General features: G+C 51.5%; 1 protein-coding gene across 1 annotated transcript in view; it reads left to right on the top strand.

The window, feature by feature from the left end:
• Positions 1-1,788: 1,788 nt before the first annotated feature.
• DPP6 (dipeptidyl peptidase like 6) overlaps positions 1,789-14,162 on the top strand; it is a 922,327-nt gene continuing 909,953 nt past the window's right edge. The window contains exon 1 of the mRNA XM_067041762.1: positions 1,789-2,228. Coding sequence (XP_066897863.1) covers positions 2,178-2,228 — 51 coding nt within the window. The 5' untranslated portion in view covers positions 1,789-2,177. The remainder of the gene's footprint in view (positions 2,229-14,162) is intronic.

Genomic DNA, 14,162 nt, shown 5'->3' with positions numbered 1-14,162 from the left:
TCTCCCGTTGCGGAGCACAGGCTCCGGACGCGCAGGCCCAGCGGCCACGGCTCATGGGCCCAGCCGCTCCGCGGCACGTGGCATCTTCCCGGACCGGGGCACGAACCCGCGACCCCTGCATCGGCAGGCGGACTCTCAGCCACTGCGCCACCAGGGAAGCCCTTCCACTTACCTCTTAAGCCAAATCATTGGTTACAAGTATTTTTCACCTGCTGCTTGCGTGTGCTTATATATACCTACCATATATGTGTGAGTGTATATATATATATATATATATATATATATATATAATGCTTATAGATATATAATGTTTAATATATGCAGGCATTTGGGGTAATTTACATATAATTACTGTTGCAATCGCTCAGAATTTTCTGCTTGAGTGTGGGTTGGAAACTGGCCTCTTATTCATTCTTACATGCGATTGTGAATGTAAAAAAACGGAAAGGCATCTCAAACCGCTCCTAGCCTCTCCTTCCCGCCACTGCCCCCCAGGCGAGGACGTACACACACACACACACACACAGACACACACACACACACACAGACACACACACACACACACACACGACGGTGAGTTCAAGCTTGATGCGCTGATGCGCTGATGCCGGTGGAAACAGCTCCAGTCCGGGTTGTGCGGTGGCGCGCTCTTCCCGGCGGCTTGGGCTGGTCAGCATTTGAATCTGGCCACCTTCTGCGTTTGCGCTCTCGGGAGCGCGCGTCCCTGTGTGGTCCAGGGAGCTAACCCGCGGGAGTGAAAGGTTCAGCCGCCCACGAGCGCCCCGGGGGTGGTGATCGGGGAACACTGGGAGCGATCACTGGGCACCCCGCCGCTTGGGGTGGAGGTTGGGTGGGGGATCAGAGCCGGGGTTGGGGCTCCGGGTCCAGGCAGACCCCTTGGCGCGGGGCTGGGCTGCGGGAAGCGCGTGGGATCAGGTCCGAAGAAACAAAGACGACGCCCCAGGGGCCGCAGCTGGGGCAGAGGCCTGAGGGAAAGGTGGAGCCTGGGAAGCAGGTGTGCGGGCGCAGAGCGGCCGGGCCAGCCGGCGCCGGGGGTGCTGCTACCCAGCAAGGCACCCTGTGCCCTGGGCCAGCCGCGGCGGCAGATTCGGATGCAGACCCGGTCGGCTCACGGATGCAGTCTCCATGCAACCGTGGAGACGCAACGTGTGTCCCATGGTAACCCTAAACAACATTATTTATGAGCCCTCCGCTTCACCCTGCTCGGCTTCTCCCCCTTGCAGCCGACGTGCTAGGCGGCGCCCGACTCTGCCCGGCCTCTCCCCCTCCCCTCCCGGGGGCGCAGCCAGGAGATAGTCGCAGCAGATCCAGCGTTCTCGCTGGGCGGGAGGCGGCGGCCCTCCCCGCGGACATCGCGGCGGTGCCTGTTCGTAAAAACCGAGCGTGCGTGCTCCGCGCACACCCGGCCCGCGGGGAGGGGGCGTGTACCCCGGGAGAGGGTGCTTGGAGGGGCTCCCAGCCCTACCCAGACCTTTCGGCGCGCTTAACCTTGGTGCAGCCCGCGGCTTCCCGGTCCAGCCGGGCTCGGGCTGAGCAGCCGGTGTGTGTACGCGCGCGCGCACACACACACAGACACATACACAGACACACACAGACACAGACACACACAGACACACACGCAAGGGCCCGCGCGCCCTGTCCTCGCCGCCGCCTCGCCGGGGTCTCCGCCCCTAGGGAGCAGCGCGGCGCCGGCGGCCCTCCGAGCGCCCCCCTGCCGGCCGCGCCGCCCTGTGCCCCCGCGTGCGCCCCGCGCGTCTCCCGGCTGTCGCTGGCGGAGCGCGGCCGGCCGGCCCGCAGGACACGCAGGCTGTCTGGCCGGCCCCGCGGCTCTCAGCCTCCTGCCCGCGCCCCCGCTCCCGGCGCCGGGTGTTCGCTGAAACAGGATCTCACGCTCTGCGCTCCGGCTGTGTATTTTTCTATCTCCGCAGCGGCCGAGGAGAGTTGATTTTGCTATTGTGATCCGCCGGGGAGAGGAGAGGGGCAGGGTGGCGGAGGGGGAAGCCGAAGCGCTGGAAGAATTTTATTTTATTTTTTCCTGCAAAAGCCAACTCCACCCAGTCTTCGGCCGGTCCAGTCTCTCTACTTTAATCATCCCCGAGACAATGGATTAAGTTACTCTTCTCTGGGCCAGAAGTCGGGTTCAGACTTGGGGCACGATGAAGGAGAAGGCGATGATTAAGACGGCTAAAATGCAAGGGAACGTGATGGTGAGTGCTGGTGAGGCGCGCGGGGGCCTGCGGAGGGGATCGCGGATCGGGGGGCGAGTCCCGCAGCCCCGGGAACGACCGCGAGCCCCGTGCGGAGCGCGGCGCGGCCGCCTCCATGTCCCACCCGAACCCCCGCTACCCGCAGCGGCGGCCGCCCGGGCGCGGAGGATCGGGCGTTCGCTTCCAAATTACAACTTTGCAGCCCTGGGTCCCTGTGCTTTGCGCAGGAGGCTCGGTGTCTTGGGCCACGGGCGGGGTGCGCGAGGTGGGCAAGGGGCGGCGGACCAGCCCCCGTGCGCGGCAGACCCCCGGGAGACCCGCGGAGAGCGAGGGCGCCGAGCCGGGGGGGACCGCGGCCCCGGGATGCCCGCGCCGGCCTCGGGGCTGCGAGTCCCCGAGCCCGGGACCCGGGAGGGTCCGCCAAGCCCGTGGCTCACGCGGGGCGGACGCCCGTCGCTCTGTGCCGGCCGCTGGCCCCGCGACCGCCCGCCGGCCGGGCGGGGCCCTGCTCCCCGGTGTGACAACGGCGACTCCCCCGAAAGGCCGGCTCTGCCAGCGAGCGTCGTAATGGCACATCGTTCCCCGAGGAGAGGACCGTGCGCCGCCGGGGACCTCGGATCGGTGGGGGGCCCAGGGCGGCGGGCCAGGGGGCTTTGCGCTTTGACAACTTTGCTAAGTCGAGGACCCCGGCGTCCCGCGCCCCCCACCCCCACCCCCGGCCCCCGCCCGCTCCCGGGCACCAAGCCGCCTTGGCGCTCCTGCCCTCCTCATCCCGAGCCCGGGCCGGGGCCGAGGGGGTCAGGGCGCTGGACCCTCCTGGCGAGGACGAGGAGGTTGCCATCTTGTTCTCTGGAAACTGTGTGTTGTGCCTGAGCGTGTTTATTTGGCTGATGCTTTAACCCTTTCGGGGTTGCTGTGGGATGCTTGGGAGGAGGGGCCCTGTTTTCACCCTACTCGCCCGCCGCTACTTCGTCGTGAAGGAGGGGAGGGGAGGGGAGGTAGGGGCTGGCGTGCGACTCCGAAGGTACAGCTGGAAATGCAGGGACTCCTTCAGGTACGGGGTCTCCAGCTGGTTGCGAGGTGGGCTGGGTGCAGGCGACGGGGGGCGGGGAGCAGAGGTGTGTTTGGGAGACCTGAGCCGGCGATCCGTTTCGAGGTCTTGCTTTCAACAAAAAGAGACGGGAAGTGAAAAATGGATTCGAACTGAACCAGTACCCAGCCGACGTAACCACACCCACGGCGAGACACCTGTTGCCCCGCGGAGGAACTTGACTTCTGTCCTGAGGAGCGCGGGAACCCTATTCAAGGGACTATTTTGTAGAAACAGCCCCCCCGACCCCCCTCCCCACGCAGACGACAGGCCAGTCATTCCAGAGCCTTCATCGGCCTCGGTTCTCCACGTGGCTCACCTAATTGTCTGTGAAAATACATCTGTGTCCCTCATTTTCCCTCTCGCTTTTTAGCCGTCGGTTGTTCCGCATAATTTCATGTATAAACAGGGCGGAAACGTGTATGGCGTGATGTTTTCCAGTTAAATTCCCACCCACACCAGTAATTCCTCTCATATATGGTGCCATAATGTGCTAGTAAAACGTACACATTTAGGACTGAGGGGAGAGAGAGGGTTCAGCTTTGTTCTCCTGTTAATAATAATGATGCTTGGGCTTCCCTGGTGGCGCAGTGGTTGGGAGTCCGCCTGCCAACGCAGGGGACGCGGGTTCGTGCCCCGGTCCGGGAGGATCCCACATGCCGCGGAGCGGCTGGGCCGGTGAGCCATGGCCTCGGAGCCTGCGCGTCCGGAGCCTGTGCTCCACAACGGGAGAGGCCACGACAGTGAGAGGCCCGCGTACAGCAAAAAATAAATAATAATAATAATAATAATAATGATGATGCTTGATTGATTCTTCACCTAAACCTATTGTCCAGTAAGTGTTTCTTCTCCTAAGTTAGATGGTACGTTGTGACATAGCAACATCTGTATATGACATCTTCATTAAAAACTTTTAAGAAGTTTTTAATATCTATCCCCTCTCTGCGTTCCCTTCAGAAAATAAGGAGTGAGAACACTGATCTCATTTTCACGCAAACGGTGAATAAGGCTGTCCCCTGGGGTGCCGGCTGTACACCCTCTTCTGTGTCTGCTTTTTATAAGTGTAATCAGAGCAGCTTGAACTGAGTCTAGATAAGTCTACAGCCACCAGTTAGGTTTTTAGACTCACCTGTTTGTTGGCCTAAGAGAAAGGTGAGACGCAGACTCACTCAACTTTTCAACGTTGCATCAGTTCTTTTTTTTTTGTTTTGTTTTTTGTTTTTTGTTTTTTTTTTTGCGGTATGCGGGCCTCTCACTGTTGTGGCCTCTCCCGTTGCGGAGCACAGGCTCCGGACGTGCAGGCTCAGCGGCCATGGCTCACGGGCTTAGTTGCTCCGCGGCATGTGGGATCCTCCCGGACCAGGGCACGAACCCGTGTCTCCTGCATCGGCAGGCGGACTCTCAACCACTGCGCCACCAGGGAAGCCCCTGCATCAGTTCTTAAATGGATAATTATTACTCTGCAGTTGGGTTTGTACCTTTTCTGAAACGTCACATTCCGGCTAAATACACGCAGCTTTACCCGCGTGATCATGCTGCACTTAAATCGTTGTTTTGAGACTTACTGAGCCCTAATTTTTCATCAGTTGTTTTGGAAGACTGGCTAACCACAGCCTCTGTTGGACTCGATGACTGGCAAATGCTTTGCACTCACTGCTTGACTGGAGCTCAGGTGATATTTTACATCCCCCATGAAGACGAGGGTGACTTACTCCCATTACTGACTGACGGTTGAGTGGCTGCATATCTGATTGCTGTGAAAAGGGGTGGAACGTGCCATGTTATGCAGTGTTGGTGCATCAAGAGACACGCAGAGACCTGGACACAGACTCCATCTCCAGGCAGGGCACTTGGAGCTCTCTGGACCCACATCTGAGGTTTGATGTGGAAAAGGGAGACACTTGGTCCTGCCAGGGGGATGGGAGAGGTGCCACGTCCCCTTACAGCCAGGAATGGAAATTGCTTTTTATTCCAGTCTCCACTCACTCACGTTCCCCTGTGTGACCATGTGGTCTGACCTGTGGTCTCTTGTTCCCAAGAACTGTGACAGTAGCGCGTGGCTTGTCTTTGCCCTGCTGTAATCCTTAATTGAAAAATCTATTTCCCTAAAATCTCAGTGAACGTTTTATTCCTCACATGTTGCTTTAGAAGCTTATTACTGCTGGCAGCTGATTCAGAGAAGGCAGACTCCCTGGTATACGCTCTCATTTTGGTGTAGTAAAAGAAGTAACACGGGTGGCATCATTCACAACTTCTAGTTTCATTCGTGAGAAGAGTCTTTTTCATAAACTTTATTTCTGATATTGTGAGAACTAAATCACGTTCCACCTGCGATTTAATACACCTAGAAAGGGATCAAGATTTTTCCAGTCTCTCAGAACAGAAATTGTTTTTTCAAATCACTGTATTTTCATAAAATCTACACTTGAAAATTCATATGGGGGATGACTTGCATTTGTTTCAACCCAAAATCTTCCTTTATGACTGTGTTGATATCCTACTTATTTAACTGCTGTTTGAATTAAATGGGCTATTTGAGAGAGGCTTATCCTCTTGCAGTAGGTTCTAGGGTCAGTGGAAAATTTGATTATCCAGAGGATATTACTTCATGCTCAGTTCCCTTACTCTGTCCATCTGAGCTTTTCCCAGATATTGGGTTGCTTCCTGGAGACTGAGTAAAGGTTATTTACAAAATCAAAGTCCCAGGGGGACTGCCCTATGCCCTGGGTGACAGCATCCCCCTTCCTTGGTGTGTTTTGGTGGCTCTGCAAGCAGATGGTGGGTGAATGAAGATGGCAGGGCCCTTGGTGACCAGAGTTGTGTCAGAGGAGGTTCAGAAAATAGAAGCTGAGGGTCAGAGGTCTGCAAGCCACAGGGATGCCTGAGAATCTCGTGCTTGATGGGTGTTGCTTTCAAATGAAAGTTGCAGCCTGGGAATGAATTTCTCATGCAGGGAAAGCTGATGTTTTTCCTGTGGCCACTGATGGCAGGGCTCTGATCACTGACTGGATACATCTGTGATACCATGAGCCTTGGATCCTCTGCAATCTTGCTTCCCTTTCCTGTGTTGGATGGAAACCCCGGAGCAGAACCACTCACAGTGAGAGCTGGCTTTCAGGCCCTTTGGGTACTTCACTGATGGCAGTTCTACTGAACAGGATGACCTTCCAGTGTTGATGCCCTGCTTATAATAAGCCCGGTGAGCAGACGAGAGGCTTTGAGGTTTATAGATGAGTTATAGGAACTTGTGTGGGACACAGACCCCCGCTGTCGACCTTCCTTGGGAACAGGGACACACACTTGTGCAATGACTTTTAGGGGCACATCCTTTAGAAATGCAGTGTTTTTCCCCTATCTGAAGGTAATTGGAAACATGACCCTGCTTCCTTATAGCGATTGGCACCCTGGTGACATAAAAGCCATGGTGATAGTTCTAAAGGTGAGCTTTGGGGCATGTATATTGGGTGGAATTTGCCTTCTTGAAATGGGTTCCAAAAATTACTTAGGGGCTTCCCTGGTGGCGCAGTGGTTGGGAGTCCGCCTGCCGATGCAGGGGGCGCGGGTTCGTGCCCTGGTCCGGGAGGATCCCACGTGCCGCGGAGCGGCTGGGCCCGTGAGCCGTGGCCGCTGGGCCTGTGCGTCCGGAGCCTGTGCTCCGCAGCGGGAGAGGCCACGACAGTGAGAGGCCCGCGTAATGCAAAAAAAAAAAAAAAAAAAAAAAAAAATTACTTAGGAGGTCATGCTTTTCGAGAGTTATCCCTGTGCAGCCCAGGGGTGTGATATCTATTTAGAGACTTTTCTACTTCCTAGTTGTTCATAAAATCATCAACCGCATCACTGGACTCCTCTTGGAATACTGATTAATCCCACCTGTGCAGGAAAAAAAAAGCATGGAGCAGGTATCATTTCACACACCTCTTACAGGATTTAAGGTGCTAAGACTTCCCGGAAGTCCTAACCCAGGAATGGATGGTTAGCCGGTTAGCTCAGGATCTTTTTTTTTTTTTTTTTTTTTTTTTTTTTTGCGGCACGCGGGCCTCTCACTGCTGTGGCCTCTCCCGTTGCGGAGCACAGGCTCCGGACGCGCAGGCTCAGCGGCCACGGCTCACGGGCCCAGCCGCTCCGCGGCACGTGGGATCTTCCCAGACCCGGGCACGAACCCGCGTCCCCTGCATCGGCAGGCGGACTCTCAACCACTGCGCCACCAGGGAAGCCCAGCTCAGGATCTTTTATAAAATGCCTTGAGTAGAACTGTAGAGCATGGATAGGGCACTCTGCTTTTCCAGAGTCCTGTGCAAGTCTTTACTTGATGGATCGCTGGGTCTTCCTGTTGGGACGTGTAAATACCCTAAGTTGGCCTTTTCCTATGCCTCGATGATTTCCCTCCCTTCTCTTGATCTGTCCTGGTCGCTAATTTTGATTTTGAACTCCCTGCATTATTCCTAAGAGGTGTGGTGTGTTTCTAGAACCTTGGCATCTTCTTTCACCTGTGGGCAGGTGCTGGGCGTGGAGAGCCCCAGGTGGATGCCTGAATGGACAGGTGTTCATTTCTGAGCTCAGGATGAACGGCTTTTATGAGAAAGTTCATGGTCCTAGTTGTGCTTTTCTTTCTTTTAAGAACTTCTTCAAGCTCTAATGCGTCCGACAAAAGGAGAGAGAATTCCACACACAGTGTATTTTCCACTTAAAACTACAATGAAATCGAAGCCCGTGCTCAAACTTCAGCGGTCACCATATGTGTTTTCTTTCTAGCACCACTAGGCAGTCGTCTCGCACCAGCTGGGCGTCCTGTAATTCAGCTCAGTCCCAACCCCATCTCTCTGGAGAGAGCATCCGATCCCACAGGTAGAGGGCTCAGTCACAAGACTGCTTCCACTTCAGACGACAACTCAAGTCTAGCTGCTTCTGTGCTTCTGAAAGATCGGCTAGAGATCAGAGGTTCCCAGGACCCCTCCTTGGGTTCCATTAAATTTGCTAGAATGGCTCACAGAACTCAGGAAACCAGCTTACTTATTGGATAACCGGTTTATGACAAAGGATATTAAAATACAAATGAAGAACCGTATGAAGAGCTACACAGGGCCAGGTCTGGAAGGGTCACAGACACAGGAGCTTCTGTCCCTGAGGAGTTTGGGGTGCCGCCAGCCCTGGTGTGTCCTGGCTCACCAACCCGGAAGCCCTCCACACACCCCATCCTTTGGGGTTCTTATGGAGGCTCCGTTACATAGGCAGTCTTGATTAAATCGTCAGCCACCAACCACTGATTCAACCTCTAGCTTCTGTCTTCTCCCTGGAGATCAGAGGGTGGGAGGGAGAGTTCCAACCCTCTAATCATGGTTGGTTCTCCTGGAAACCAGCCCCATCCTTAAGGGATTCCCTAAGGTCACCTCTTAGCAAGAACTCAGATGTCATTTAAAGGGGCGTGTTATGAATAACACGATACTCATCTCACTTTAAGGGTCTGAAGTGATCTCAGGACAAGAGACCAAATATTATGACAGAAGACGCCCTGTGGCTCTTACTGCTCTGGACATCCCAAGGCTTTGGGAGCCGTGAACTGTGGCTGCAGACCAAACTGTGTATTTGTTATAAATCACAACATCACAATTCAATAACTACCACCTCAGTACCCTCTTTATTTCCGGAGGTAGATAAATTAATCCCAGGTCATTGTTGTCTTTTCCTTTCATTACTTTAAAATAAGTTCAATGAGGAGGAGACTTTTGTGACCCCCTTTGGTTTCTTGGAGCCAGTTCTATTGGAGTAACAGGACCCACAGCTTAGAACTCAAGAAAGAGCATGTCCCAGACCTCATAGGACACATGCACACACTCAGCTGAGAGGTTGGAGCTGGACAGAACCGGTCAGAATTCCCCTTTATCCCTGTCGCTCCTGGGAGGATGGGGAAAGTGTTCCCACACACGTGTGATGCAAACGCTTCCCAGAGGTGAGTGCTTGCACCCCTGTTGAGCAGAGTGCCGACTGGCTGGGTGGGAGCTCTGTGCGCACAGTCACCTTGGTAGCTTGACTTTCTTAGCTCTGAAGGGAGAGTAAGGTGACCACGCTGTAATAACCATGGTACCAAGGGTGTTCTGCTTTCCAGGCTGGTGTTGCTCATTGGTGACAGTAAAAAGGAATTGCTGGCCAAAGGCCAGCCTGGCTGTCGATGTACCGGCTGTGATTGGGTCTCCAGCACGGGGGGAAACTAGGGCCAATTGCTTTTCTTCGTGATAATGGTGTTTGAAAAATAAGATTTTCCTCTTTTTTTCGCAGCCCCTATTAGGCAACATATAGTTTTACTTCAAATAATTCTCTTTTTGTGATTTTGGGTTGTTTGGTTTTGTTGTTGTTGAGTTGCATGAGCTGTTTGTATATTTTGGAAATGAAGCGCTGGTCAGTTGCATTGTTTGCAAATATTGTCTCCCATTCTGTGGGTTGTCTTTTCTCTTTTTGTGATTTTGGTGGCATATAAACAACATGGAGTAAAACCTCTACTGATGGGAACCCAACTGTGAACTTGAGCCAACGAGACTAACAGTCTCCTATGATTCTAGCACTTGAGGCTGAAATGGAACTTCCAGGGTCTGTTCTTGACTCTATATACATTAGGTCATTTTTCTATACCTTCTAATTCTACATTTTTGGAAAATGAGAGTTAATGCTCTTCAAGCCAAAATTCTCTCTTTCTTACAAAAGGATTCAATTGTGGACCAGAATCTCTATGCTCAGGAAAAAAAAGAATTAACACATTTTTATAAAAACTATAATTATTTATAACAGAATACCAAGGATTTTCTGGTTGAATATGACTTTCCCAGAAATTTCTGTGTATCTGACCAAATCAAATCCTGATACACTTTCCATAATAGGATTTTTTTTTGCTCTTCTTCCTATGACTTGGTAAATTGTGCATATATTTTTTTAAGACCCCCACTCGTTTTCTAACATCTTTATCGGAATATAATTGCTTTACAATGTTGTGTTAGTTTCTGCTGTATTACAAAGTGAATCAGCTATACATATACATATAATCCCCATATCTCCTCCCCCTTGCGTCTCCCTCCCACCCCTCTAGGTGGTCACAAAGCACCAAGCTGATTTCCCTGTGCTATGCAGCTGCTTCCCACTAGCTATCTATTTTACACTTGGTAGTGTATATATGTCCCTGCCACTCTCTCACTTCGTCCCAGCTTACCCTTCCCCTCCCTACGTCCTCAAGCCCATTCTCTACGTCTGCGTCTTTATTCCTGTCTTGCCCATAGGTTCTTCAGAGCCATATATATATATATTTTAGATTCCATATGTATGTGTTTGCATACGGTATTTGTTTTTCTCTTTCTGACTCATTTCACTCTGTATGATAACTTACAGTTTGCATAGCACCTTTAGAGATTATAAAGCAACTTTGCACACACTCTTTTATGATATCAGAGCAACCCATTGTGTGGACAGGCCAAATATCATTTCTTTTTTATGGTTGAAATTGCGGAGATTGGGAGAGATTATTCAGCTGCTCCCTACTCCCAGGCCAGGGTCTTTGTTGCCCGTCATGTATTCTTTCAAAAATTCTCTTCTTTCCCACCACAACTGGAAGGAAATATAGAGCCTGAATGTTGGAATGGAATCTAGAAACCATCTAGAACAAGATCTTTTCTAATGCTCTGTCCCTGGAGGATTTCTAGCCTTTTCTGGAACTCACGCAGGGACTCAGAGCTCCGGCCATTGTTGACAAGTTCTACTTGCTCGAACGGTGTTTCTTCTGTTCACATGAAACCTACCTTCAGGGAATTTCCCATAGTCCCAGCTCGAAGCCTTTGAACTATGGAAAGTTAGTCTAATCCCTGCTTTCAGCTACAGTCTGACCTTCATCTGATGGCTGCCATGTGTCTCCTCTGTGGTCGCTTTTCCAGGAAAAACATGTTCTTCCATTTATTTACATTTGATTGCAGTGACTATGAATTTAACCATTAGAGATTCCTTATTTCCATCCATCCATTGCTATCTTTTTCCATTTCTTAGCTTCCCCAAGTCTCTCCCTATTTTATTGTTGTTGTTGATTTTTCACCTGTTTAAAACAGGTTACAAAGCTATGATTAAATTCAGGTGTGCACAACAAAGGTGGTCTTTTCAAAACGGGGCATCATCTTTTGTGAAGATCTCCAGAGAGGAGAAGGCTAAGAGTTCTGGACAGAAAGTTGTGACATTCACAACTGGTTTGGGTTTGCTTACAGAAAAGAGAGAAGCAATCCCTGCAAAGCTTTACAACAATGATGAGGCTTTTGCAAAGCAAGAATTATTTCAGTCTAGCTGCCAGAAGGTGATACCGCCTCAGATCTCTCGCTTGCTGTTTGTTGTATAAGAAGCAGTGCAGTATCACCTGGAAACAAGAAACTCCAACAACTTAGAATTCACCTTTCTGTTTCCTTGAGAAATATATTAGACCCTGACCGGGGCTCATCTGCCCTAGGACCTTCTAGTAAGGGAGGGAAAAGCATAACCAGGGGAAGGCAAATTAAAATCACGGTGACAAAACACCCAATAGAAAGTCAAATATTTATTAAAGATTTATAACACTTAATTTTGCAAAGATGTGGAACACTGCAGGGTCGGGGGGGGGCACATCTGAAACTTTGCGAACGATTTCACATTAGCTGCACGTGGATGATCTACATGCCCCGTGACTCCCTGTCTCGCTGCCAGGCACGTACCTGCAAGAAATCCTTGCAGGTGTGCACCCAGGGACAGGTACAAAAATGCTGATGGCAGGAATGTTTGTACCAGCCTCAAACCGGAAGCCGGTCAAATCCCCATCACCAGTAGGATGCAAGACTCCATCAGTGTATTGATACAGCAGGGTACCAGACAGAGGTAAAAACAGGGGCACAAGCTCAAAAACACAGGGACTTTCCCAAGCACACCACTGATCAAAAGAAGCCGGGCCTGAAAGAATACATACTGTATGGCTTTGTTTATATAAAGTTCAAAACAGGTAAAGCTAAGATGTCCTGTTAGGGGATGCTGACATGGGATCCCTGGTGAATGGGATATTTTTAGAAAAATTAAGGGAATTCTGACTGTACAAATCAAAGAACCGTTACCTCTGGTTGGTGGGAGAGGAGGTTATGGCAGGGAGGCATTCGGGGAGCTTTAAAAGTGTGGGGAGGATTCTCACGCTTGACCAGGGTTTACACAGGCTGCTTCGTAATAGTTCCTTCTAGGTCTGTACATTGATATCAGACGCGTTTTTCTGTACCTGTGTTGCGTTTCACAAGGCATAGAGACAGATTGTAAAATGTATTTTGCATCTACTGGGTGAATGGATGGTCCACATCTGGCAGACATAGACCCCCTTTTTCCTGTGGAAGAAAACCAACCGTAGCCCTTAGAAGTCAAGGGGCTGTTGATGTTGAGTATCCCTTTATCCGTGAGGCACGGTAAGTCCCATGTGTGAAGGTAAATATCAGGCCTGCCCTGTGGGAGCCTCCGGGAATGACAGAAGCCAGTAGTGTGGCCAGAGACAGGGATGGTCTCCAGACACAGGGTGGGCCGGGAACCGTGAGAGAAAGGAAACGCCAAGGCGACAGCTGCGGGGTAAGAAGCCAGGGGCACTAGAAAATGGAACAGATCTATCAGGAGAGTTGAGACAGGCTGGAACATACTAACAGAGCCCTTGGGGAGCACTGACCCTGGAGAGGAACTGTCCTCAGTTGTGGACATCAGAGGCCTTCTAAAAAGAGCAGTGTCGACAGGCAAACAGCGGCCCAGAGAAAATGAAGCCAAATCCGGCCTCTGTACCCTGACACTGAATTAAATCTCGGAGACAAGAGTTTTGGGTGAAATAGAAAAGAATAGCTTTATTGCTTTGCCGGGCAAAGGGGGCCACAGCGGACTAATGCCCTCCAAACTGTGTGTCCCGCCCTGGAGGGGGCTGTGAGGAGTTTTATAGGAATGGTTCAAAGAGGGTGTGGTCAGCTTGCGGACATTCTTCTGATTGGTTGGTGGTGAGGTAATCGGGCGTCAGCATCATCAGCCTTCTGGTTCCAACCGGTCTGGGGTCTGTTTGCTTGTGGGCAGCGGACAATTAACTTCTCCCGCCTGGTGGCATCTTCAGAATCTGCAAAACAGCTCAAAGATATTGTTTTGTGTATCCTTTGAGGGGAACCAGGACCCCGCCCCAAGGCTGCACTGTTGTTTCCCGACTGCTCTTCCCTTGTCTCTGCATCCCCTCGCTTCCCTGATTAGCAACTGGTTGAACCCGCCCTTTGGAACTCTGGGAAGGTCACGGAGGCTGAACGAAGTCTATGAATGAAGAAAGGCTTTTGTGCCCAAGAGCCCCACAGGGTCCTGCTCATTTCAAAAACACAAGTGATGAAAACCACCCTTATTTCTCCTAGAATCCAAGGTCTTGCCTGACTTATATGCCGTCTAAGTGCAACTCGCCCCTGAAGGTCTGACCAGATCATGGGCTTTGCTGATTTGTATGTACATTTTACTCAGATAGCCTCACTCTAGTGAAGTGGGTTTTGCATCCCACTTCACTTTAGGTTTTGCTTTAGGAAATCTTTGCTTCACTTTTGCTTTAGGAAATCTTGCTGCTGATTCATTACTAGAGAAGAAGGGAGGTAGAAACAAGGCACTGGGCTTCCATTAATTTCAGACTTGACAGCCGCACAGAAGTTCAGAGGTGAATGGGGAGAAATGTCCTCTTCTGCTGCACACCGCTGCTGCTGTGTCTGATTCCTCTGAACCAAATTTATATCGTCCCTCGAGACTGTGACGGGCCGTCTCTGTTTTGCCCATGGCAATTGCATGCCCAGCTGGAGGATGTTGAGCCCCGCCCCCAG

This window comes from Kogia breviceps, chromosome 9, assembly GCF_026419965.1.
Source record: "Kogia breviceps isolate mKogBre1 chromosome 9, mKogBre1 haplotype 1, whole genome shotgun sequence".
NCBI lineage: Eukaryota > Metazoa > Chordata > Mammalia > Artiodactyla > Physeteridae > Kogia > Kogia breviceps.
This window is presented reverse-complemented; position numbering and strand designations above follow the sequence as displayed.